The sequence below is a fragment of the Carcharhinus amblyrhynchos genome, chromosome 3 (genome assembly GCF_965287045.1).
Source record: "Carcharhinus amblyrhynchos chromosome 3, sCarAmb.v2.hapA, whole genome shotgun sequence".
Lineage (NCBI taxonomy): Eukaryota > Metazoa > Chordata > Chondrichthyes > Carcharhiniformes > Carcharhinidae > Carcharhinus > Carcharhinus amblyrhynchos.
In genome coordinates this window covers 108,910,112-108,937,719 of record NC_137326.1, presented here as the reverse complement: position 1 = coordinate 108,937,719, position 27,608 = coordinate 108,910,112, and the positions used below count along the sequence as shown (strand labels likewise).

Sequence of the window (27,608 nt, the reverse complement as noted above, 5' to 3'; positions counted from 1 at the left end):
GTGCGCACCCCGCCCGGCGGTCCGGCTGCGCTTCAGTTGTTTCCACCCCACCAGAGCCGCGTCCATCAAACCGGCAGCCGCCGCCGTCCCGCCATGGCAGCCCCCGCACCCATCAAAGGGATTTTGAAAAACAGAAACGCGGCGCCGTCTCAACAAAGCTCGGCGCTGGGTCTGTCCACCGAGGAGGAGGACGACTACAAGTGAGCTGCTTGGTGATCCGGCCCGGGGTCAGGGGAGAGTGAACCTGTCACTGGGCAAGAGGGAGGGAGGGAATGGCGGGGGGAGGGAATGGGGGGGTGGGGCGGGGGGGGAGGGAATGGGGGGGTGGGGCGGGGGGGGAGGGAATGGGGGGGTGGGGCGGGGGGGGAGGGAATGGGGGGGTGGGGCGGGGGGGGAGGGAGCGGGGGGTGGGACGGGGGGGGTGGGGAGGGAGGGGACGGGGGGGGTGGGGAGGGAGGGGACGGGGGGGGTGGGGAGGGAGGGGACGGGGGGGGTGGGGAGGGAGGGAACGGGGGGGGTGGGGAGGGAATGGTGGGGGGGGGAGGGGCGGTGGGAGGAGTGGGGGTGGGAGGGGGAGGGGCAGTGGGGGTGGGAGGGGGAGGGGCGGTGGGGGGAGTGGGGGTGGGAGGGGAGGTGGGTGGGGGGAGTGGGGGTGGGAGGGGGGAGGGGAGGTGGGTGGGGGGAGGGAGTGGGGGGAGGGGTGGTGGGTGGGGGGAGGGGTGGTGGGTGGGGGGAGGGAGTGGGGGGAGGGGTGGTGGGTGGGGGGAGGGAGTGGGGGGAGGGGTTGTGGGTGGGGGGAGGGGTTGGGAGTGGGGGGGGGAGGGGTGGTGGGCGGGGGGAGGGAGTGGGGGGAGGGGTGGTGGGCGGGGGGAGGGAGTGGGGGGAGGGGTGGTGGGCGGGGGGAGGGAGTGGGGGGAGGGGTGGTGGGCGGGGGGAGGGAGTGGGGGGAGGGGTGGTGGGCGGGGGGAGGGAGTGGGGGGAGGGGTGGTGGGCGGGGGGAGGGAGTGGGGGGAGGGGTGGTGGGCGGGGGGAGGGAGTGGGGGGAGGGGTGGTGGGCGGGGGGAGGGAGTGGGGGGAGGGGTGGTGGGCGGGGGGAGGGAGTGGGGGGAGGGGTGGTGGGCGGGGGGAGGGAGTGGGGGGAGGGGTGGTGGGCGGGGGGAGGGAGTGGGGGGAGGGGTGGTGGGCGGGGGGAGGGGTGGTGGGCGGGGGGAGGGAGTGGGGGGAGGGGGGGTGGGCGGGGGGAGGGGTGGTGGGCGGGGGGAGGGAGCGGGGGGAGGGGTGGTGGGTGGGGGGAGGGAGCGGGGGGAGGGGTGGTGGGCGGGGGGAGGGGTGGTGAGCGGGGGGAGGGGTGGTGAGCGGGGGGAGGGAGCGGGGGGAGGGGTGGTGGGCGGGGGGAGGGAGCGGGGGGAGGGGTGGTGGGCGGGGGGAGGGAGCGGGGGGGGAGGGGTGGTGGGCGGGGGGAGGGAGCGGGGGGGAGGGGTGGTGGGCGGGGGGAGGGAGCGGGGGGGAGGGGTGGTGGGCGGGGGGAGGGAGCGGGGGGGAGGGGTGGTGGGCGGGGGGAGGGAGCGGGGGGGAGGGGTGGTGGGCGGGGGGAGGGAGCGGGGGGGAGGGGTGGTGGGCGGGGGGAGGGAGCGGGGGGGAGGGGTGGTGGGCAGGGGGAGGGAGCGGGGGGGAGGGGTGGTGGGCGGGGAGGGGGGAGGGAGTGGGGGGTGGGGTGGTGGGTGGGGGGCGGGGGGTGGGAGGGGTGTTGGGTGGGAGGGGCGGTGGGGGGAGGGAGTAGGGGGGTGGGAGGGGCGGTGGTGGGAGGGGGAGCGTGGGGGAGGGAGGAGGGAGAGAGAGAAGGGCATGGGGGGAGGGAGGAGGGGGAGAGAGAAGGGCAGGAAGGGGTGAGGGAAGGAGGAAATGGAGAGATGGGGAGGGGGAACGGACGGAAGGAGTGTGGTAAGGGGGAGGGAAGGGCTCAGATCCTGTCCAGGGAGTCTGCGGGGGTGGGAATGATGCTGTCTGTGGAGGGAGGCGGCGGGTGGACATGGGGTGGGGGGAATAGTGGGGAGGTGAGGTGGTGATTTGGAGGAGGGAGTAATTTTGGGGGAGATAGTGATTTGCGGTTTTGGGGGGAGGGAGTTATTCAGGGTGTTGGGGGGGAAGAAAGCGATTCAGGGTGGTGTTGGAGGAGTGATTCGGGGTGTTGGGGTTGGAGGGAGTGATTTGGGGAGAGGAAGTGATTCGGGGTGTTGGGGGAGTGAGTGCATCGGGCTGTCGGAGGGAGCGATTCGGGGTGTTTGGGAGGGGTAGGGAGCGGTTTGGGGGGTAGGGAGCAATTTGGGGTGTTTGGGGGGGTAGGGAGCGATTCGGGGTGTTTGTAGGGGTAGGGAGCGATTCGGGGTGTTTGGGGGGGTAGGGAGCGATTCGGGGTGTTTGGGGGGGTAGGGAGCGATTCGGGGTGTTTTGGGGGGGTAGGGAGCGATTCGGGGTGTTTTGGGGGGGTAGGGAGCGATTCGGGGTGTTTTGGGGGGGTAGGGAGCGATTCGGGGTGTTTTGGGGGGGTAGGGAGCGATTCGGGGTGTTTTGGGGGGGGTAGGGAGCGATTCGGGGTGTTTGGGGGGGGTAGGGAGCGATTCGGGGTGGTAGGGAGCGATTCGGGGTGTTTGGGGGGTAGGGAGCGATTTGGGGTGTTTGGGGGGTAGGGAGCGATTTGGGGTGTTTGGGGGGGAGTGATTGGGGGCTGAAGTGATTCAGAGAGGTGGTACTGGGGGGAGGGGAAGTGATTCGGCGGAGATGATGTCTTGGCAGTGGACGCTGGAGGAGTGATTTAAGTGACTGATGCCAAAAACTGATTTGCTGGTAATTCTATCCCTTGGCTATTTCATTTGAAGATGGGGGTTTCTGATAAACAGCCTGTGACTTCAGCCCTTATCTGACCTCCAGCTGAGCTTATTTTCTCAGCTTTGACCTTGCACACAGTTTCTGTGATTTTCCATTGCTTTCTGAGCTGTGCAGTGATGCACATCCCTGACAGACTCTCTGCTTTCTTCTCCACCCAGCACTTATTGCTCCACAGGCAACTATTGCATGTCATTTTCAGTATTGCTTACTCAGTGCTGTAGCACAGAATGTTCCTCAGAAACATTGCAATGAGGTTGTAGGTAAAACTAAAGTAACTGAGTTTATATCACCTCTGCAAAAAAATGAAACTGATTCAAATCCTCTTTATACCATTGCTATTCACTTTCTGTCTCAAATGTATTATTGGTCTCTGGCAGCTAGCTGCAGTTTCCTTTAGAGTGGCTTGTATGGTAATATCACAACAAATCTGTGTGGCCTTCAGCTGTAATGTCAATTTTGGCTCCTTGTTTACATGCCTCCGAATCAAAAGGTCATGGGTTCTCCAGAGTCTTGAGGATAGGTTGCATTTCAGTGTGGCATTGAGAGGCCAGCACTGCTGCACTGTTTCATATGAGATATGAATTGATTGTCACCCCATCCCTCAGGTGAATGTAAAAGGCGCCATGACATTCTTCAAAGAGTAGGGGTGTCCTGGCTAATACTTATCCTTCAAATAACATTCTGGCCACATGTGATTGCTGTATGGAACTTGCTGTATGCAGATTGGTTATTTTATTCAACTGTGACTGCCGTGTATCATGGATAAGAAATTTCTGCTGGTTGGCAGATTTCTGACCTTTCAAGTATGGAATTCTGAACTTGGAGATGATTTTCCAACCTCTACCTCTCCATAGTTATCGGTATCAAAGGCTGTCCAGGATGCAATCCATGAACTCCAAAGTGGGGAGTCTTGTTGCATCTCATGCCTAGACCCTCAAACCCACTCAGACTCACGCTAGCCTGGACCGGGTTGCCATCACTCATCCCACCAAGGAGGTGCACTCTGCTATTGGCTGCTTAATGGAAATGAGGTGTTCAGCAGTCAGTGGTGGGTGAAGAGAATGGGGAAGGGGTGGGAGCAATGGACCCCAAACATTCACAGGGTTCAGCAGGCCCAGTGAGGAGGGCACAGCGAATCCCAAGTCTCCATTAGGTTTGGCGGATCTGGTGGGGAAGTGGGAGCTGCGGAGCTTAAGACTACAGTGGTTGCAGTGAATTGCAGCTGGTTATCAATCATAATTTGTCAGGATGGAAACTGTGCCTCCACGGCTATCTCTGCCATTGTAAGATTGTTGGAAAGATCAAGCTGTTGAGCGAGTGGGAGGATTGCAGAGAGGGGCTGCTGAGTGATTGAATGGTGGGGTGGGACGGGTGTGTTTTTATAGCGGGGGTTAAGGTGGTAGGGAAGATGAATTGCTGAGCTGAGTGGGAGATGGGAAGTGGGGCTGTGGATTGAGTGAAGGGATTAAATGGAATGTGCTTGAGTTTGCTTTGCATGGAATGAATCCAGAAAAGTCACATTCTGTTGTTAATACGGACTTCATTCTTTGAGTTGCACTAACTGCATTAGATGCTGGGGTCGCTTTGTTAATTTATTAATGCATTAGTTAATGTTCTTGATAGTAAAGAACATAAGCAAAGAGAAATAATGTTGCTATCCTTTTGAAGTTGAATAATTCTACCCATTTGAATTGGCCTAGAATCATTTACATTCATTACAGATCATAAAAAGTGCTATAAGTACAGAATTCCTTGTTACAAACAATTTTCAGGCCTTTTTTGTATTTTGTCTCATTCCAATAAATAAGTTATTTACTGTGAACTGCTTTAGAATACACTGAAATAATGAAAGGTAAATAGTAGTTTATTCTTATCTTTCAATAACGTTAACTAGCTGACTGAACAAGATTCCATAATTGAAAAGCAGCTATAAAAAATCATGAATTCTTGTAATTTCCCCTGAACCAAAACTAATTATTGATGTGTTTAGATGACTGGCTTAAACTGAAGTTTAGAAGTAGTATTATGTCAATGGTTTTGGTATTTTTATACCTCAGTTACAGTATCTCTTTAGGTGGTATAGTAGAGCCAGTAGTGCTTTTTATATACTGCAGGTTCTCAGTACATACTTGTAAGGCTAGTGGAACTTTTTCAAAGAAGTAGTAGTACTGGAAAATCTCAGCAGGTCTGGTAGGGTCTGGGGAGAGAGGAACAGAGCTAACATTTCGAGTGCTGTATGACTTCTTCAGAACTTTTAAAAGTTAATTTTACACTGGTTGATAGTAGTTATTTTGCACCTTTGGTTTCATGCAGCCTAGCTACCATATAGTAGTGATCTGACATCGTTTGTCACATAAAGTAACATTAGATAGCTGCTTTGCATGTCTGTAATTTATTTTCTTATGGCTTGATATGAAATGATGTTTATTACTGTTATAGCTTAAATGACATCTGTTTGCAGAGGTCCGTTTGAACAGCTAACTCTACTGACATTTGATGCTTTATTTTGTCCAGGACACACTTTTGTGTGACCTGTGTGAAGTCCTAATAGTGTTTTTTCCAACTTCTTTATGATCCCTTAATGCCTAAATGACATTACAAAACATCAGCTGATCTTATCTGCAAAGTGCTTATTTAAAATCCATTTACGTGCGAAAGTATAGTGTGTTTTTGAGGGTGAATAATCTTTTGGAAAAGACACATTTCCTTCAATAATAAAATGGGAGTATTTAAAAAGTGGTTGAATAATTGGGTAGAACATGAAAAGGAGTCTTTGCCTGTGGCTAGTTTCTTGACATTAAGATTTGAAGTGTGCAACAGTGATCATGGTGGATTTTAATTACAATTCAATATGCATGTTTTGCAGTAAAAAGTCACAGAAATGGGATGAAATGAACATTCTTGCCACTTATCATCCAGAAGGAAAGGACTATGGACTAATGAAAATTGATGAGCCCAGTACACCATATAACAGGTAACTAGTACATTATTTTTGAGTGTTTTAGTGAAGTTTCAAAATGTTTCCAATGTCAATGATTTGATATGATTAACTGCTGGATTGCTGAATATTGCAAACTTTTAAGAGTTGTTTATATTTTTGAAGATAAGACTGGCTAGACAAATGGCTTAAGATCTTATGCAGTCAAAATGTTTTATACATTTAGAAGTAGAATACTAAGTTTAACCTGGAGCCATTATTACACTTTTAGCATTAGGCAGCTTTGCAAATAATTAATTCAAGTATAATTTAAGAAGCTTAGTGTTGTGGAATAATGAAAAATTGGAGAGGACAAATGTCACAGTCATTCAGCTCTTATTGGGACATCGCAGCACAGTCTAGTACTTATTCACTTGGCTCTTCAAAGTGTGCATACGCTTCTACAATGGATTGATGGCTGATTCTGTTTGTGTTACCTAGGATTGCTGAGGTAACTGCACTCTGTGTGTGCTAACCTAGTTGATTATAATTCATTTATTCACCTAATAAACTTACTGAGCCATCAGAGGAGCTTTTTCAATCAGGAAAGAAAACACCGATACAAACCTGTGCAGCCGCATCCTTTTACTCAGGATCTAACCTATCGAATTGATTATATTCCTCTAAGTATTGTTCAAAAGAAGCAGAAAAGACTTTTTCAAAATCACTTTATAGTTTTGGGAATTCTGTAGATCCTGGAGAGGAACTGATTGTTCTCCATCCAGTACTTTCTGTACTTGCGCACAAATATAGTAATTTTAATTATTAATTGTATTTTAAAGGATAATGTTTTAATTAGTCGATCCCGTTCCTGCCATGTCAAATGGAGAGCATTTTTTGAAGGATAATTTCCCCTTCAGTGTACTTATGTCGAGAGTTATTGCTGGTGAATGGATATAAAATAATTTTTGAAAGCTTCAGTGGCTAAAAGAAATAAACAGATATTGTCATAGCCTCACTAGCCACATTTCTCTACCTACCATAGCAGAAGTACTAAGATTTTCTTCTGTCAAACTAGGTGACATCTGATTTATTTTATAGGAGGTGGGTTGGTGCACTTGCTCACTACTAATGGTGTTCTTGGTTCTTTAGTTCTTCCATATCTTATGATTCTGTATTAATGGAGGTAAATAATGTGTAGTATTTTGAATTTGAATAGGCTACAGAAAAGATGTACATGTAACAGAATGAAATAGATTGTTTTTAATATTAGAGGTTTTAAATGTAATCTAACTTGTCAAATTGTTAATCTGGTAGTTAATGTTCATTTATCAACATAAAATCAATGTTTTCCTTTGCACAGAATGGTAGAAGGGGATGATGATGAATCTGCAATGAGTGACTCTGAATCAAATGTAAATATTACTGCAGAAATACTTGCCAAAAAGTAAGTACTTATTTGCTCAGATTCTGAACTTCCTTGATATTATATTGGTGATAGCAATATTTCTATGATACTGAAAATTGCTCTCATTTGTATCAATAAGGCTTGTTGCCCTCCTGTAGTTTTATTTATTTCAGACTTGAATGTGCCAAAAAGATGGAACATACAGGCTGAAATGTTTGAGGTGGGTATTCAGTGAAATAGATTCATGATCAACGAATCCCTCTGACCTTGTGGAGTTCTATACCATGTTGAATAATGGGCTGAAATTTATGTAAATTCAATTAGTATTTTTCACATTTCCTTATTACTATGTTATAGCAACTTTATATTGTACAGATCTAGGCCAGATCCGGGTGGCTATGTCTGTCTGCTCTTCTTGCTCTTGGAAATACCGACATACATAGATATGTACATATGGATTAAGGCCAGGAGGAGGTAACAACCTCTTAGTCTGCTCGGCTATTCAATATGATCATAGTTGATCTGATTGTAACCTCAACCCCATATTCTTGCCTATCTCCTCTGTTAATCAAGAATCTATCTAGCTCTGTCCTAAAATTATTCAAAAGATTCTGCTTCCACTGTCTTTTGAGGAAGACAGTTCCAGAGACTCATGACCCTTTTGAGAGAAAAAGATGTTCCTAATCTCTATCTTAAATGAGCGACCCTTAATTTTTAAACAGCGACCTATGGTTCTAGATTCTTTAACAAGGGCAAACATTCCCTCCACATGTACCCTGTCAGTACTCCTCAGGATCTTACAGATTTTGATCAAGTTATCTCTTACTTTGTTAAACTCTAGTGATGTGCACCTAATCTCTCCAACCTTTCCTCATAATATAACATGTTCATTTCTGGTATGAGTAGTAAAGCTCTGAACTGTTTCCAACATATTACATCTTTCCTTGGATGAGGAGACCAGTACTGTACCAAATATCCCAGATGTGGTCTTATCAATGCCCTATAGAACTGAAGCATAACATCCCTACTTTTGTAATCAATTCTCCTCACGATAAATTATCACATTCCAGTAGCTTTCTTAATTGCTGTATATGTATATCAGCCTTTTGTGACTCATGCAATAAGACACCCAGAACCCTCTGCATCTCAGAGCTCTGCAATCTTTCACCATTTAGGTAATAAACTTTTTTATTCTTGCCAAAAGGATAATTTCACATTTTCTCGTGTTATACTCCATTTCCCAGATTTTTCACAATCATATGCCTATCTGTAGTCCTTTGTAGCCTCCTTGCATCATCTTCACAATTTACTTTCCTACCTGTCTTTGTGTCATCAGCAAATTTAGCAACCATACCTTCAGTCCCTTCATCCAAATCATTTATATTGATTGTTAAACTTGAAAGCTCCAGCACTGATCCCTGTGACACACCACTTGTCACATCCTGCTAACCAGAAAAAGACCCATTTATGCCAACTCGTGTGGAGAGAGGGGGGTGGGTAAGGCGGTAAAGGAAGCATATGGAATGCATTATTGGGTGAGGTATTGAATACAAAAATGGCGGCATCATGTTGGAACTGTATAAAACACTGGGTAGGTCGCAGCTGGAATTTTGTGTACTGTTCTGATCATCACATTACAGGAAGAACATAGTTGCTCTGGAGAGATTACACAAGAGATCTACAAGAATGTTGCCGGGGCTTGAAAATTGCAGCTATGAGGAAAGATTGGATAGGCCAGGGTTGTTCTCCTTATAACAGAGGAAGCTGAGGGAATCATCTATCTGAAGTGTACAAAATCATGAAGGAATTAAATAGGGTAAACAGGAAAGACCCGTTTCTGCCACTGTGTTCAGTTACCAGGGAGCATAGATTTAAGATGGGTAGAAAGATTTGAGGGGGCGTGATGAAAAACATTTTCACCCAGAGGGTGGCGATTGTCTGGAATTCACTGTCTGAACTGGTGATTGAGATTGAAGCGCTCAACTCATTTAGAAGATACCTGGATCCGTACCTGAAGTGCTGTAAGGCTACACACCAGGTGTTGCAAATTGGGATTAAAATGAGTGGCAAGTTTATTTTGTTCTCTGTTGCGCTGAATGACCATTTTTGTGCCATAACTTCTGTATGGTTGTATGTGCTGAGGATTTTTAAACTTTAATTCCTGGGCGTTTCTCTGAGTTTGGAAAATGCGAACAAAAGGACCAAGGGATGGATGGCAGGGTTAGAAGAGGAAGGCAATGAAAAATTTAGGAAAAGAATATCAGATCCAAAAATTAATGCTTGTAAAGGCAGCTTAATGTTGTGAGATGTAGACCCATTGGCTGGAATTCTCTAACCTCGCCTGTGGCTAGGATTCTCTGGTTCTGCTGCAGTGAATGGAGTTTTGGCAGAGCGTCAGCATTCTTGCTGGCAGCGGGCATACAAGAGAATTCTGGCCATTGTTAAATGTTATTCATTTCAGATTGCCACTGTTTACAGATTTTTGTTTTAAGGTGTGAAGCGAATTCTGGTCTGTTTAAGTGGGCTGGACCTTTACCCATGATATTCCATTTTTAGCACTTGTCTTGCTGTGCAGAGAAGTAGCAATGTCTTGACCTGTGATATAAATAAGCAATGTTGTTGAAGTTTGAGTTTTCACCAGCAAGAGGGCTGTAATCTAAATGTAACATTGCACTAATCCAGACAAACTGTGCTTGCCCAGTATTTAGTCTGGATTTTAAATCTTAGTCCATAAATATTCAGGAGGACATCAATTCATGTTGATTTCTCATTTAAGCCAGCCTCTAGTGCAAACTTTTGCCTACTTTTGTTGCTTTCTAAATCAGTATTGCTGTTGGGATGAACATGACTGACACCGCAAACCAGTTGATATCTTGATTGCTGCTTGTCTTGACTTTGCATTTGGCAGCACTGGGGGTAAAAAGAAAGAACCAGCATGGATCATCACCAGCACCTGTGACATTAGTGTCCGTCCTTCAGACTTACTATATTGTTGTTTAAGATAGGTTGACTTAGCAATGATCAGAATACAGATCTTCTTTCAAAGGCACTGTTGTGTAAACTGTTGCAAATCTAATTGTTGAATTGTTTGCATCATTGCCAAGTTATACCCTACATCCACAATACTATTAGTTTTTGGTTTTTCAAGCATACTGTTTATTATGCAAACACAATGAATAACAACACGTAGTGTTAATGGATAGATAACTGGTTGCTAAAGAATTGCCTACCTGTCGGGTTATAATCTAAACTGAATAAAGTTTTTATAATATGCAAAGTTGTTTTTGTCTGCTATTGGAAACAAATCATTTTCAGGCATATGAAAGCTCTGATTAATATCCACCTCAGTACTTTTCTGTTTGCTTTTATGATTCTTTTACATTGACTGTGAGAATATATTCTCTCTAGGTTAATGAAGGTGAATGGAAACTGCCAAAATGATCTTTAATTGACCTAATAAATTGATGATGTGGAGACGCCAGCTTTGGACTGGGGTGGGTACAGTAAGAAGTCTCAGAACACCAAGTTAAAGTCCAACGAATTGCCCAAAAGGTTTATTTGGTGATTCCAAATAAACCTGTTGACTTTAACCAGGTGTTGTAAGACTTCTTACTCTAATAGGGTATGTATGGGGTGTCAGGGAGAGGTAGTACATCTGGTGGGGGAACATGTCACGTCCTTTCAGGGCGGTTTGTCCACTCTTTGTCCCCAGCTGGCACTCAGCTCTCACCTGTGGCTCCCTGTCGCTGTTTGCATGCGACAGCGGCCACACCCCGGGCAATGATTTTGACAAGCTGGCTAAACCAGGTGAGGGTAGCCAACGGGTCTCAACCCTCAGTGAGATAGGGAGATGTCTATCCCAGCATGTGAAGACAGACTCCGGCGGATTGAGCGGATGAGACCAATGGAAGGTCCAGCGGTCAAGAAGGCGGTCTCTGCAAGTGGAACGCGAAGAGCAGGACAAGACACCGAAGACGTCCTGGTCATCCACTGCACCTAGTTCCATCTCCAGCTGTTTTGACTCGTCTTGCCACTGGATCTAGTTGGGAATTGGAAAGAGAGAGTGAGGCTCATGCTGCGCAACTCTCCCTCACTTTAAAACAAATCAGTCTCTAGTTTTGACACCATCATCATCAGTCCTGTTCAACCCTTGAAATCCTGAGGCAACTGGGTGAGCGATGAAGCAGCAGGCGTGGATACACTGGGAGCTGTAGTCAGGGACCTGCACGCAGGCGGCTCAGGTCTAATGGTCGTTTTCCACTGACCGAAGCAACAGTGAAATTCGGCGTCTACCTGGCCGACTGAGCAGTCCATAGAATGAGGGAGGGGCTAAAAAAGGTGCCCTAAACATTGCCTGCTTTGCTACACCCTGGCTAGTTTACCACGGCTGGTGGGGATCCCATCTTGCAATCGAACAAACAAAATAAAACACAAGGTGACACCGCTCACCATTGGCACTTGGAATGTGCACACGCTTTTGGACAACCCTGCAGCAGACAGACCGGAGAGAAGGACAGCCTTTAGTTGCCAGAGAGCTTGCAAGATACAACACTGACATTGCAGCCCTGAGTGAAACTCATCTTGCCAATGTAGGTCAGTTGACTGAAATTGGAGAGGGATACACCTTTTTTCTGGAGCGGTCGCAGCAGTGGTGATGCTAGAGTTGGATTTGCCATCAGGAGTCACCTTGTTCGGAAACTTGATAGTCTACCCAAGGGTGTGAATGACATTACAGCTTCCGTTACAGAACAGAAGTCAAGCCACCCTGATCAGCACTATGCCGTCACAATGAACAACCCGGATGAGATGAAAGACAAGTTCTACAAAGAACTAGACGCCCTACTGTCAGCAGTGAGCAGTACCGACAAGCTGATCTTGCTTGACGATTCCAATGCAAGAGTAGGGTGTGACTCTGCAATCTGGCAGGGAGTCATTGGGAGGCATGGAGTGGGCAAGTGTAACAGTAACGGCCTAGTCTCAATGAAGACTTGTGCAGCACATAACATAGGAACATAAGAAATAGGAGCAGGAGTAGGCCATCTGGCCCCTCGAACCTGCCCCACCATTCAATAAGATCATGGCTGATCTGTCGTGGCTCAGTTCCACATTCCCACCCTCTCCCCATAACCCTTAATCCCCTCTCTTATCAAAAACCCATCAACCCGCGTCTTAAAAATATTTAGCGAGGTAGCCTCCACCACTTCAACGGGCAGAGAATTCCAGAGATTCACCACCCTTTGAGTGAAGAAGTTCTTCCTCAACTCTGTTCTAAACCGCCCCCCCTTTATCTTGAGGCTGTGCCCCCTAGTCCTACTGTCCTTTCTGAGCGGGAAGAGTCTCTCCACCTCTATCCTATCATAAGAACATAAAAACATAAGAAATAGGAGCAGGAGTAGGCCATCTAGCCCTTCGAGCCTGCCCCGCCATTCAATAAGATCATGGCTTATCCATCCCATTCATCATCTTATACGTCTCAATGAGATCTCCCCTCATTCTTCTAAACTCTAACGAGTACAAGCCTAGTTTATTCAGCCTCTCCTCATAGCTCAACCCCCTCAACTCCGGCATCAGCCTAGTAAACCATCTCTGCACTCCCTCCAAGGCCAAAATATCCTTGCGTAAGTACGGCATCCAAAACTGCACACAGTACTCCAGCTGCGGCCTCACCAATGCCCTATACAGTCGCAGCAAGACCTCCCTACTTTTATATTCAATCCCCCTCGCTATGAAAGCCAGCATCCCATTTGCCTTTCTGACCACCTGCTGCACCTGCGAGCTGGGCTTTTGCGACTCATGCACAAGGACCCCGAGGTCCCTCTGCACCGTTGCCTGCTGCAGTTTTTCTCCACGTAAGTAATAGTCCTTCCTACCATTATTCCTACCAAAGTGGACCACCTCGCACTTGCCAACATTAAATTCCATTTGCCAGTTCCTGGCCCATTCGCCCAGCCTATCTAGATCCTTCTGCAGACTCTCCACGCCCTCCGCGCAATTTGCCGTTCCACCAATCTTGGTGTCATCAGCAAATTTCGACATGACCTCCTCATCACCAACACAACCTTCCGTCTGCCTACCCGTAACAAGACCTCCTGGATGCACCCTGCTCTAAGCATTGGTATCTTATCGACTATGTCATTGTCAGGAAAAAAGGCAGGCAGGATGTTAGAGTGACCGAGGCCATGTGTGGCGCTGACTGCTGGACAGATCACAGGCTCATTATCTCCAAAATGAGACTCCACATCAGACCCAAGAGGTGACTACAAGGAAGCAAGGTTATGAAAAGAATCAATGTGGCCAAGCTAAAGAACCCCAGCATAGCTTCAGCACTGGCTGAAGACTTAGAAATCAAGCTGGCTAACCTACACCTCGCAGGCAGCGCTGAGGACGACTGGTATTGCTTTAAGGATGCTGTCCCTACATCTGCACTGAAGATGCTCGGGCCCTCTACCCACAAGCAGCATGACTAGTTCGATGAGAATGATGAGATTAATGCTCTACTTGTTGAAAAGCACCGTCTTCATCAGGCCTGTCAGAACAACCCATCATCAGCTGCCAAGAAAAATGCTTTTACCAGTGCTCGCAGGACAGTCCAGAATAAACTGCGTAAAATGCACGATGCTTGGCTGAGCGCCAAGGCAAATGAAATACAAGGATATGGTGACAGAAACAACTTGAAATGGTTCTACGAAGCCCTCAACACACTCTATGGACCTCAGTCTCTCAGGAGACCCCCCTCCACAGTACAGATGGTACAACTGTCATTACAGAGAGAGCTCAGATCCTGCAGAGTGGGCTGAACACTTTGAAGCTGTCCTCAGCCAACCGTCATCTATTAATGATGAAGCAATAGACAGGATTCCCCAGGTTGATATCAGCAGCGCCATGGATGACCCACCGGTAGTAACCAAAGTCACGAAAGCTGTCAGTCAGCTGTCCAGTGGCAAAGCCCCAGGGGCAGGTGCCATACCCGCAGAGATCTACAAAGCTGCTGGTCCTGTACTTATTGAGAAGCTCACTGAATTGTTCCAGTCCTTCTGGAAGCCAAGATTCATTCCTCAGGAGCTTAAAGATGCTACCATCCTCTACAAGAGGAAGGGCAATCGACAAATATGCAACAACCACCGAGGAATCCCTTGTAAGAGTCCTGCTAAAACCCTTGTAAGAGTCCTGCTAAATCGTCTGGTCACTCATCTGGAGCTGGGCCTGCTTGCAGAGTCACAGTGTGTCTTCTGCAAAGATCACGGGACTATTGACATGATTTTTGCTGTATGCCAACTTCAGGAGAAGTGTCAGGACCAGAATCGTGAGCTCTACACAACCTTTGTTGACGTGGCGAAAGCCTTCAACAGTGTAAGTCGATAAGGCCTGTGGAAGATCATGTCAAAGTTCGGCTGCCCCCCTAAATTCGTTCAGATGGTATACCAGTTCCATGATGGCATGATAGCCAGAGTACTGGATGGCAGAGAATCCTCTGAGGCTTTCCCAGTCACCAGTGACGTCAAACAGGGCTGTGTACTCACACCCACACCGTTTAGTATGATGTTTACTGCCACGCTGAATGATGCCTTCCAGGACAGTGTTGCTGGAATCAACCTCAAGTACAGAGTGGATGGGAAGCTCTTCAAGCTGAGGAGACTTCAAGCTATTACCAAAGCGAAAGAAACCGTTCAGAGAGATTTCCTCTTTGCCGATGACTGCACCCTGTATACTGGCTCAGAGCCAGAGATGCAAGTCAGTATGGACAAATTTTCCACGACTTGTGACGACTTTGGACTCACCATCAACATTAGAAAGACCGAAGTCGTGCACCGTACACAGAACGAATAATCACAATCAAAGGGCAGAAACTACAGGCAGTGGACCAGTTCACTTATCTTGGCAGCACCCTCTCCCAAGCAGTGACTATTGATACAGAAATTAATTGCAGAATAGCAAAGGCAAGCTCTGCTTTCGGCAGACGGCGCTCTACTGTATGGGAACATTAAGGAATCAGCCCAGCAACAAAACTAAAGGTCTACAGTGCCGCGGTACTCGCTACCCTCCTGTACGCCTGTGAAACGTGGACTGTGTATTGAAGGCATACAAGACAGCTCAATCATTTCCACATGACTTGTCTTTGCAGAGTATTACGCTTCAGATGGCAAGACAAAATACCAGACACTGACTTTCTCTCTAGAGAAAATCTACCATCTGTCCACACACTGCTGATGAGAGCTCAGAATTGGTGGGCAGGTCATGTTATCCTTATGTCAGACGAGCATATACCCAAGCAGCGCCTTTTTGGGGAACTCTCTGCTGGAAGACGCTCGCATGGAGGGCAGAAGAAACGTTTCAAAGACACACTCTAAGGCCTCCCTAAAGTCGCTTGACATAGACACGACCACCTGGAAAACACTGGTACAAAACCGCCCTACCTGGCGCTGTCTCGTCCACAAAGGCTGTCAAGCTCACGAAGCAAGGTGTATTGCTGAAGCACAACTTAAGCGCAGGCTGCACAAGTCCAGAGCCACCAGTGCAACAACTACAATGTCTACACAAGTCTGTCCAATGTGTGCCAGGACATTCTGTCTCCGAATTGGCCTGATCGGTCATCTTCGGACACATTGCAACCAGCCTCAAAATGATGAATGGTGTCGAGGTCCTCATTGATGACGATGGACGAACAACAACAACTGTAATAAATTGATGTTTGTTTCTTTTGTTAAATTTGTGGTTAGATTTTTCTTGTTGTGGAAGGATGTCCTGCAGAATGGTTTTGGTTTTCACTCTTGGGGTTATGAGAACTCGGCATTGATCTGGGATTAACCTTGTGACATGCTGACATTTTGAACACACCTGCCAAATTTGTGCTCCATTTCCGCCTGGGAGTTTCATTTTTTATCAACCTCTAGTGCTAGTAGCTATCCATAAGGTTTATGCATACTAAATTTCAGTGTCAACTACCTTTTGGCAGCCGTTTGCAGTCATAACGAACCTACCTCCAAGCAACAGATTGTCAAATGGCATCAAAAGTATTTTTCATCTACTGTTAATGTTATGTAATAAACAACAGTTCATTGATAGCAAATACAAAGCATTAGTGTAATTCAGACGATGTTGTTTGAATTTATCAGCTGTAATCTCTGTAGAAACCTCCCTCCTTATCCCAAGATGCTAATTGAGCAGGTTTTGTGGGGATTTCATTTAATAATATTCCTTTGTACTTCAGTTTAAATGAATTAATGCTATGGGCAGAGCCTGCCCTTTTACATGGCAGAAGTAGTTGATCATACAAAGTTGCATCAGACCAAATGTTCTTAACAATATTTACAATAGTACTGTAACACGAGAAACATTTTGGCTTTGCACTGATCCTTCAGTTACATTGTAAACAATACCCCAAACCAGCATTAACGTTCGACCTATCACTGAGCAGAAACTCAGTGGATCCTCCAAAGGTTGGAGTTTTAGCCTTTTCCATGTTGCATTCCATTTGGACCTTGGTAGAAAATTTACACTCCAAGTTTAAGGTCAGTCTGAAGATTCCACTTGAGAATGATATGAAACTTCTCTTTCAGAGAACAGTTCTTGTGAACTGAAGAGAAAAGACACCCTTGCAAAATTGGTCATAAGTTTACCTAAATATCAGTGTACATTTTGGTCATAAAGCACGTGAACAGGTCTACTTTCAGAGTAATAGACATTAAATTGCACGACGTCTGCAAATTTGTTTTGTTTTCGCTATTTTAGACTTACAGCAGCTGAGGGAATTAATCCTAAAATCTTTGAGCCAAAGGAAGAAAGTAGCGATGAAGAGGAAGAATTAACTCCAGAAGAACAAGGCAAGCCAATATTTACTGTATTTCAACCATATGATCATGATTGTTCATTTTTAAATTTCTAATGCTTGTTCGCTATTGAACTTCTAAGGCTACTTCCTTTCAACTTTTACAGTTGCACAATTGAAGCCTTTCAGTCTTACTAAAGTTTTGCATGTTTTTCGTACTTAAAAGTATTGTAAATCAAAAGATGCAGGGATCGAAAATATCCATTCTCGACATGCCAACATCAGTCCCCATGACCTCCAGTGCTGACCACCTCGAAGTGTGAGGTGGGTAAGAGGAGGTCACTATTTAAATACATTCAGTATGTGCTTATGCCATCAGGGACACATCTCAAGTACCTGCCAGAAATGGATGCCGATAATCCAGAGTGCTCTGGAGGTGATGTGGAGTTCTGTGCAGCTCCCTCTCTGGGAAAAGAAAAACACTAAATGTTTAGGAGCTTGCAACTTTGGGCCACAAGTCAGGCCATCATGAATGGGTCCCAATTGTATTTACAGACTGACACAACTACTTTTCCTGGGTGTACTGACCTACTTTTGATTTCCAAATTGGAGATGGGGAACCTTCTGACCCAGGAACTCCCACCACCCTTGTCCCGCAGGTTTCCTACCTCCAACACCTCTGCTATGGGTGACCATGCTTGAGGCTGTGCACTGTACAAATGCTACTTCTAGGCTAGCCCCTCTATATATGCTCGTAGGGACTGACTCCTTGCTGCTTCCAGTTCCCTTCTTATGCAGTCATAAAGGTTCATCAAATCTATCACGACTCTGTAGAGCAATCCAATCAGTCCCATGTGGCCATTCTGCCCTCATAGCCATGTATGTATATCTCCCTTAATTGTCAATTTAATTTATTCTTGAAGTCACTGTTTTTGCTTCCACCACCCTTATAGATAGCAAGGTTCAAGTCATAACCACGTGTGTTTAAAAAAAAATTCTTCCTTACAGCCCCTATGTAATTTGCCCAGATCTTTCTTACAGCTCCTACGTAATTTGCCCAAATTCCTTACAGCCCCTATGTAATTTACCGTTAGCTAATGAGGCAGCTTTCCTGGATCTTCGTTTGAGGTGATAGGTAAAATTGGACCGAGGAATTGGGGGTGTGGAAAAATAAGTTTTTCCCACACAAATGAATTTATTAGGGATAGATAATGGCCAGAATTCTCTGGCTGTTCAAGCCCTGTTCAGAACTCTCAGCCACCTGGGAAGGGACAGCCTGTCCTGAAAGCTTGCGGCTTTTGCTACAAATAAACCTGTTTGCACTTTAAGCTGGTGTTGTGGGATTTCTTTGTTTTACCCCAGTCCAACGCTGGCATCTCCACATCATGTTCAAGCCCTGCCGCTGCTGTCAGCAAGAACGTAGAATTTGACGTCCAGCCAAATCGCCATTCACTGCAGTGGGACTGGAGATTCCCAGCTGCGGGTGAGGATGGAGAATCTGGCCCAATGTGCTGTGTTTAGAGTGGAATGAGCTCCTTTCTCTCTTGATTGATTCAATTTTGACTTAAATGTGCATTTAAACAAGCTAATAGATATTTTGGAAATGTTTCAAATATTTTATCAGTTGTATATTAATTGTGTTTAGAAACATAGACACAGAAATATGATTGGAAAATTGTGGTTGAAGTTTTCCCAGTATCATCTTAGAATTGTTTCTTTAAAGGTTCATTTTCCTTGGTTAGTAAATATTTTCACACAGCACCAGTAATTGTTAGAAATTGAGTGTTAATGGATTATATCTATGTTTACGTTTCATGCTTGCCTTTTGTAAACTGGTCTCAATTCTGGCAAAATTGGTTGTATTTGTTTGAAATGAAAGGTTATCTTTAATGTACACTTGTACGTTGCACTCTTTGATGCTATTGTATTGCCACAACTCTATTGTGTTGATCTCAGACCTTTAGTTTCTGGTCTGAACACTTCTTTAAATCACCCCATCTAAGGGGAAGTAGAACTAGAAGATAGCAAAAAAAAGTTTAAATTTCCAGATCTTGGGTGTGTTTTGTTTGACGTTTCCAGGCACTGTACCCTATAGGCCTCCACCATTACTCAAGCCATGTATGTTGATCTTCGGTCAGAGAGTTCATATAGTGCGTTATAAGATTTTAAGAATGCAGTGTTGATGAATCAATGAGGAAAAACAGTGTATTTAACATTTCAGAGACCTGATCATTTAGAATAAGATTGAGATTATTCTCCTTTGTGGAAAGATCAGAATAGCCAGGTCTGCAAGTCTCCGTGAGAGAAACTTAAGTGTTGCTGCCAGCAGGAAGTGTGGAGTATTCCATGCGACAGTTGGCAGTGTATTCAGCCACCTTTAGTTGTTAAAAGTATGGAGCCCAGTTTCACAGAGATTGGGGTGCCATCTTTAAAGGACACCCTGATCTTATAGTGCTGACAGTTGCTGTCAGTGTCACTTGTCAGGGTGATAAAAGAGCAACTAATTCAGATTCAATCAATCATGAAGGAAAACAAAAACAAACGAAGCTGCTGCCTGCAATGAATTTGCCTGGACCTGTCAATCAGGAAGTTCTTAAAGTTACTGAAGCTGAAATGTAATGTAAACAAAGCATTCTAAAGCCTTTCTGTTTTCTAGACAGGCTCAGAGACTGGAAAAAATTGCAGTGTTAAACAGCCTGTGGTGATCATACCTATAGCTAGCAGGAATGGAGAATTCTCCCATCTCCCAAGGGTGCTTTCATTGGGACTAAACAGCAGCTTGCAATTTTTGAGTAGTAGATTTGCTTCATTTGCATTATGTGTTTTATTTAAGGAATGTAAAACATTGTTTCTGGGAATTAGGTTTTGTGTATTTGTTAACCGTACAGTAAATCATTTTGGCTCTCGATCACTGTCGAGGATAAGTCTCAGGGCTGGATTTTCGTGTTGGACTCAGGAATTGTGAACTGGGCCATTTCCTGACTTCAGAAACCTGAACTTGTCACCTCTGTCCACACCTGCCATTTTATCTGCTGAAGATGTGGGTGGGTAGGATTCTGGATTCCCTAATTTCCCCATGCCATCCTCTGAAGCCTCATTGAATGCTTAAAGATGGTGTGACACCAGAGTAGAGAAGTAGGGGAAAGTGTGTGAGGAAAATGGTTTGGAAGCTCAGCAACAAACACTGGACTAACCCTGCCATTTGCTTTTCCCAGTAGGGAAAGTACGCTACCGCATCGGAATACTTATACAATGCTGATCAATGTCATGGTCAACTTATCTTTGCAGGATAGAGCCAAAGTACTGCTGTAAAAAAACATATGTAAATTATGCAGAACCTAACAATGGCATTTTAAGTTGGCAGAAGTTTCAAAACTTGGCAGGCTTTCTGCAAGGTTTCTAAGCTCTCAGCTCCAGAACCCCAATAACTACACAATGTTAAAAACTTTCATGGGATGCTGTTAGGCCAGCTTTTATTGCCCATCCCTAATTACACAATAACTGAGTGGCTTGCCGGACCATTTCAGAGAACGTTTAAAAGTCAACCATATTGCAGGGTCTGGAGCCACAAGTAGACCAGACTGGATAAGGATGACAGATTTCTTTCCTTAAAGGATAGTAATGAAGCAGATGGGTTATTACAACTCTCAGCAATGGTTTCATGGTCATCTGGTTTCTCTTGATCCTATAAATATTTTAATGTCACAAGTAGGTTTGCAATGAAGTTACTGCAGAGAAAAACATTTTAATTCCAGATTTTAATGGAATTAAATATGGTGAATACCTCCCTCTAGCAGGTGCAAAAAAGAAACTTCCTGTTGGGCTGACAGTGGGTGCCCTGACATCAGAGGGTGTGCTTGCAGGGTTGCTATCTGGTCCTCAATCTACCTTATCTTTTGGTGTCTGTCTTTGCAGAGGGGCATAGAATGTTCAAAAGGGGCAGAACTGTATTAAAATATGAAGGTTATATCATGTAATGAAATGAATAATCTGGCAGTGATGTGTATAGTATATTTACAGTAGAATGTATTTTATCTAACTAATGGATAAATATTGATACTGCTGAGACCTAAACTAATTCTTTTATGTAACTTCTAATGCACATTTCTACTGTATTTCATCACTTTCAAACTGTTATGCTCTCAAGCTCTGTGGTTGCTTTTCTGAGATTTTTAGTCTAATTCTTCCTCATTATTTTTCTCATCTCCAAATTCTTGAGTTGTTGCTTTCTCATGTTTCAGAAAGGAGTTACCAGAGCCTCATGGTTCTTTTGAATGGCTCTTTGTAAACATATTCCATTTGTAGATATTTGTAAATTTATATTGTAAGAGATTTTGGGGACAGGAATAGCAAAGTCATTCATAGTTTTTTCATTCATTATAAGTTGTGATCAAGTGAAATGTGAAAGTCTATGACAAGTGATAATCAAAATTTCCTAGGACAGATGCAGAACCAATGATTAAATGCAGGTTTTGTGCAGAGAGACGCTGCAGTAAAATTGTTTTTGTATTGAAACTTCCCTGCTTAGTTGTATTTGGTGTAACATCTTTAAGAGCCAGTAGTAAAAGTATTGAGATTGCTTTTCTATAGGCATCACCTTAATTTAGTAAAAGCCCTTCAATGTTTGAATGCCTTCACTAGATTTCACGACACACCATTCAATGACTGAGGGGTCAGAAAGTGTGTCTTTAGTCTCTGATTTTTTTTGAAGCTAACTTTTTTGAACTAGAATTTTGGCCTTCCTTTCTCGGAAAAGGGAGCAATGTTTGCTGAAAAAAAAATCAGAACTTCACATGATAATTCTAAACTTTCTTTTTTGAAGAAAACAAGAAGCAGTTTGAGATGAAAAGAAAAATGCATTACAATGAAGGCATGAATATCAAATTAGCAAGACAATTAATTGCCAAGGAACTAGAAGATACTGAAGGAGATGATGACATGAAAGCAGCTCAAGATTTAGAAGAGGACCTTGAAGGTGGTAACGAGCAAAATGCTGCATTTTTTTCATGAAATTCATGGTTTGTAATAATTTTGGAACCAAAGTGATTTGGAAATAATCTGATTATACCAGTTTTAAAATACATAATTCTACATAAAATTCATAATTAAACTCAGCCATTTAAATATTAAAACCCATAGTGGCTATAGACTGTTGGAATTGTAAACTGATGTAAAGTCATTACATTTTGGCGCTTAAACACCTACCAATGTTTAAATCAAAGTATTTTTTAGCAACACCAATGCAACTAAACTTCTACGATGATTTGCACAAAACAAACATTGCTGAGTGTACAAAGGAGTGGAAGCATCTTCATTAAAACTTGTTCAATCATCGTTACCTGTTGCTAAATTAGCTCACCCCTAAGTTTCAAGGTTGTCTGTTGCAATATTGCATAATAGCTGCATCATTGCCTTCTCCCAACAGTGTGCATTATTTCTTAGTCTAACTTAGAAAATTGGATTGTAATCACTAGATCTGGAAATTCTGATGTTAATTGTGGGCGCAACAGTATTTCCTCTCCCTAACACCAGCAATGGTGAAACATCATACTTTGTTCCCTCTAAAAACCACACATCCAGATCCCGTCCATGCTGTCCTTTCTGGCTCCTTGTCTGAGCTCAGTCACATGGAATGAACTTTGATTTCTTGTTTGATTCTGGACCATAACTCCATATCCTATCCATCAACAAGACCACATCTTTCAATCTCTGAGAATTTATCATTATTTCACTGTCAGTGTTTTAATCCCAATTACCATTTTTACCTTGGGGTCACCTCCTCCAAAGATGCACCCAGTTGGGATTTGCATAAAGTCCAGTTTGTCTAAATTGCTGCTGTCTCCATCCTGTCCTTTAAATTCTGTTTCACTTTTGGCACCAACCACCATTGGTTCTCTGTGTTGAATTTATACGTAATATCCTTATTTACAGTCGTACTGTAAAAGGCAGGAGAATGGGGATGGGTAAATATCAGCCATGATTGAATGGCAGAGCAGACTCAATAGGCTGAGTGGCCTAATTCTGCTCCTGTGTCTTATGGTCTTACTCCAGCTTTCCTCTGCAACTGCCCCCAGCCCTCTGTACCAGTATATTCCCTCCAAACTGTTGACGGTCATCCTGTCCTTATTCCCTTCCTTATACTCCTTCAGCATCTTGGGCCTAACCTGCAACTTCATTCCTGAGTTACTTGAAAGCAATTTTATCCACATCTTGTCAAAATCATTCTCTTGCACCTTTGCTTTCTGCCGCTGATGCTTGCTGATTCATGTGCTTCTGTTGGGCAGTTTGGAATATATGATGTTGGTAATGATCTGATGCTTGATTCGAAGATGTAGATGGTTGCAAAACCTTGAATAAAAATATTATGTTCTTCATGGGAATATAGAGGAGTTAGGACAAAATGATACACCGTGCATGCTCTGTGCCCAGGGTTTAACTGATTTCCCAACTCGTGAAATACTCATACAAGATGCTATTTGTCTTCTGTCCAATGTTATCATTACCCACCTGACAGTCTTTTAGTCCAAATTGTGAAATCTAACTCAGAGTAAAACTGGTTGATCGGCTTGCTGAAGCCCATAATGGATTGTTGTTAAATTCTACATGGAAATTATCAACAATAAATAAGACATGATAATAGAACGTAGAACACTACAGCACAAACAGGCCCTTCGGCCCACAAGTTGCGCCGATCACTTCTATACCTACTAAGCCATAGACCTATCTGTAACCCCCAATCCCATTTGATCCCATATACTCATCCAGAAGCCTTTTAAAAGACCCCAGCGAGTTTGCCTCCACCACCACTGACAGCAGCCGATTCCATTCACTCACCACCCTCAGTGAAAAACTTGCCCCTAACATCTCCTCTGTACTTGCTTCCCTGCACCTTAAATCTGTGTCCTCTCGTAGTGACCATTTCAGCCCTGGGAAATAGCCTCTGAGAATCCACCCTATCTATTCCTCTCAACATCTTATAAACCTCTATCGGGTCGCCTCTCAACCTTTGTCTCTCCAGGGAGAAGAGTCCCAGCTCCCTCAACCTATCTTCATAAGGCATGCCTCCCAATCCAGGCAACATCATTGTAAATCTCCTCTGCACCCTTTCAATGGCTTCCACGTCCTTCCTATAGTGAGGCGACCAGAACTGCGCACAGTACTCCAAGTGGAGTCTGACAAGGGTCCTATAAAGTTGCAGCATTACCTCCCGACTCCTAAACTCAATCCCTCGATTAATGAAGGCCAGTACACCATACACCTTCTTGACCACATCCTCCACCTCCGAGGCCGATTTAAGAGTCCAATGGACCAGGACCCCAAGATCCCTCTGCTCTTCAACCCAGCTAAGACTCCTACCCTTGATATTGTACTCCTTCATCCCATTGGTCCTGCCAAAATGGACCACTACACATTTATCTGCGTTGAAGTCCATCTGCCACTTCTCCGCCCAGTCTTGCATCCTATCTATGTCCTGCTGCAACTTCTGACATCCCTCCAGACCATCCACAACATCACCAACCTTCGTATCGTCGGCGAACTTACTAACCCATCCCTCCACTTCCTCATCCAGGTCATTTATGAAAATGACAGATGTGGATAAACAAAATATATGTAGTTACCTAATAATGAGGACAAAGCAGGGTTTCTAGAATAGATTGTGTAACTTAATTTATTAATGGCTTCGCCATGGGTTAGGATTAATCATTAAAACAGAAATATGCTCAGCATTGTTTTTGAAAAGTATTCATTTTCTGACTTTTGTTTATTCCTCCCCCAGATACCGATGAAGATGTTTCTGTAAATGAGGACCCTGATTCATAGAACAGAGCCATTTTTAAATTCTGGCACATAAATATCCAGCTAACAGCATTTACTATCAATGGGTTTCAACTTATTGAAACGCTGAGGTGTTTCAATGACAATCCAATTTGCATTCAATTAAGTGTGGTTCCACCTGTGCACTCAGAATTTTTCAGTCAGCGTAATTCTACAGTAATGTAAATAAAATCCTCTTGAGAGGTGGGCAGGAGGTGCCTGTCTGCCTGTTTTATTTTGTGCTTACACTGGGTTTGGATAACTGCACTTGATTTCTGGAAGCCGCAATATTGTAGAATTCATTGACTAGTACCTAGCACAGAACACTCTCCAGCCACTCTTACCTATTAATCCCTTGTGATATTTTCATTTCAGTATGATGCTGCGTGCACAGTGCTTAGTTCATATTGATACACTTATGCGGTTTATTTTTTGCTGAGCAATTTTTCATATAATGTTTGGCATCAGCTCACCAGTTTTATTTCATATTTTTGTACTTGAGTTTTTGATTTCTGTGGCACTTAGATTTGGAAAGTACTGAAAATGAATATCCTGATAAATGATTTGCTACCACTTAATGCAACCTCAATTAAATAACTTCATTATTGCTGATGGTATAAATTAACACGATTTATACTTGTGTTAATGTTAACAAGTGCCATTTAAAAATACTTAAAGGAATGCTAAAAATCTAATCAAATTTCAGGTGTAAAAATATATTTATTAGGTGCCACCATTGTCAAGAACATGCCTGTAATTTATTTTGGATAAGTGGTTAAAATCCCAATAAAGTTGCATGAATCAGTATTTGGTGCAATGCAAAGCTTTACATTGGGCAATGAAAGGGATCATGTCTTTCATATTTTTGATCTGTGTAGTGTTCTTTGAAAATGTTTGCATATTCCCACAAATTTAGATTTAAGAAATTTATTGTAACTAGTGAATTTGAAAAGCACATTATTGTGAACGCCATCATTACCGGGTTGAGAAGCAAGCCATTTTTATAATTGTATAATTCCATTGCCCAAAACCTAGTTTTCTCTGAAATATTTTGTCCCTGGTTCTAGATGGAACACATCATTGAAGTTAATTTATTTTACAAACGTGCACACTTCATGATCATCAGTAAATGTCTCAGTATTTAACAAATCACAGTTGTCTTACAATGTTTAATCTAATTATCAAATCTGTATTCACTGTATCTAATTCCAGCCATGACAAAATTTGCTCTGTTGGCCTTCACACCATATTGTGTTAACTTCAATTTAAGAAAATTATATCCATTGTGTGAATGGAGAGATAAAATAAAAGATGTACAGCCAGTTTGTATAGATTTATTGTCTGGTTTACTTTAGAATGAAGGGGCTATTATCCTGTCAGATTGTGCTCCATGTAGTTCAGTATGTATAGTTACTTAAAAAAGTTATAATATGAAATAGTAACCTTCTTTTGAACGTGTGTTTATAATTGGATAAAAATCTTATGTAAAGCTTAATTTTGAGTTTAATATTGGGTCAACAGTAATAAATGTTAATAAAGTGGTAGGGTTAGTAAATTTAGAATTGTATCTACCTTTAATACTTAAATATAAATCCTCAAGTCAAACTGGTGTACAGAAAAGTCAAGGACAACTAGTTAGAGGATACGATTTGTTTGATAATTTACAAAGGCTCCAAATTTTATCCCCACACTGATTTTTTTCTATCCATTTTGAATAATCCCGCCCTGTGACTTGTGTGGTTTCATTGTAAAAGGTAGTACAACTATCAACTGTAACAGTATCTGTACATAGTTTTTTTTAACCTAAATGTAGTTCTCACAAATTATTTTTATAGCAGACTATATGTTCAGGATGCTTCTGCAGATTTGATTTTGATAAGGCAGTATAATGGGGGGAAAAAGGTGTAATTGACAGTAAGATAAATTATGGATGTTTTTTGGTCTTAGATATTTTAATGCATTATTTACACTCTTTATATAAAATGTACTGCACTCTCTCAAATAAATGATTCTAGAAGTATACCTAACACATTGGGGTAGATTTTAACTTTGTATGATAGTTTAAAATGAGTGATTGTGAATCAGTGGCCCATTCAGTCAATGGAAATAAAAACAGGTTGCTAATTTGCCATTACCTGTTTTATACTATTGAAGTAAAAAATCTACCCACTTGCCTGAAAGAGGATATCTGTTGACATTTAGGATTGAAAAATGATATAAAATGTGTCCTGTTATACTTTGTTTAATAGAAGAATGTATATGATTTAAAACTTCTTGATATTCTCCCTTTAGCCTCTTCCATTTTCTCCACCTCTAAAGTACACTAATGCCTGCTTTATCCACCCAAATCATTACTCCATTTTGTGCTTTTTAAATTGCAGTTTATTTGAAAAACATTCTACTCAAGACCATGAATCTTTCTTTATATTGTCGACAAAGTGGAATTCAGTACAGTCAAGCTCCTGGTATGAAATGGCTTTATGAAAACAAATGATTGAAGAATGGAACTAGAGTAAAAATAACTGAAGAAATGACTTAAAAGTTGGACTAAGAAAGCAAACTACGTTAAGTCACAAATAAAATACATTGTCCAAAATTGTTTTTGATTTTGTACAGCGGCCAAATAACGCAAATAGATTTCAGACTTGGTGACATCGTTTCTAATAGCTTCTTTGTTTTTCTTAATGAGATTGAATCAGACACTTGCAACAAGAGAGGCAGTATTGTTGTGTAATTCTCCACAAGTACAACCTTTGCAAATGTATTTGTGTTTAAATTGAATGTATTGAAATAAAGTTGCTGCTAATTCTATGAAA

General features: G+C 43.6%; 1 protein-coding gene across 1 annotated transcript; it reads left to right on the top strand.

Moving 5' to 3' along the window:
• ppp1r2 (protein phosphatase 1, regulatory (inhibitor) subunit 2) lies at positions 1–27,608 on the top strand. Its single transcript, XM_080185676.1, has 6 exons — positions 1–200; positions 5,753–5,860; positions 7,167–7,250; positions 16,941–17,032; positions 21,800–21,952; positions 24,755–27,608. Exons 1-6 carry the CDS (start codon positions 94–96, stop codon positions 24,796–24,798), a joined length of 588 nt encoding a protein of 195 aa, XP_080041802.1. The 5' UTR covers positions 1–93; the 3' UTR covers positions 24,799–27,608.

What these genes read in the sequence shown, in the direction of transcription:
- ppp1r2 (XM_080185676.1), top strand. Translation starts at nt 94, where the DNA reads ATGGCAGCCCCCGCACCCATCAAAGGGATTTTGAAAAACAGAAACGCG. An exon ending in GAGGAGGAGGACGACTACAA is followed by an intron (nt 201 to 5,752) that starts GTGAGCTGCTTG and finishes CATGTTTTGCAG; the next exon opens with TAAAAAGTCACAGAAATGGG. An exon ending in GCAGAAATACTTGCCAAAAA is followed by an intron (nt 7,251 to 16,940) that starts GTAAGTACTTAT and finishes TCGCTATTTTAG; the next exon opens with ACTTACAGCAGCTGAGGGAA.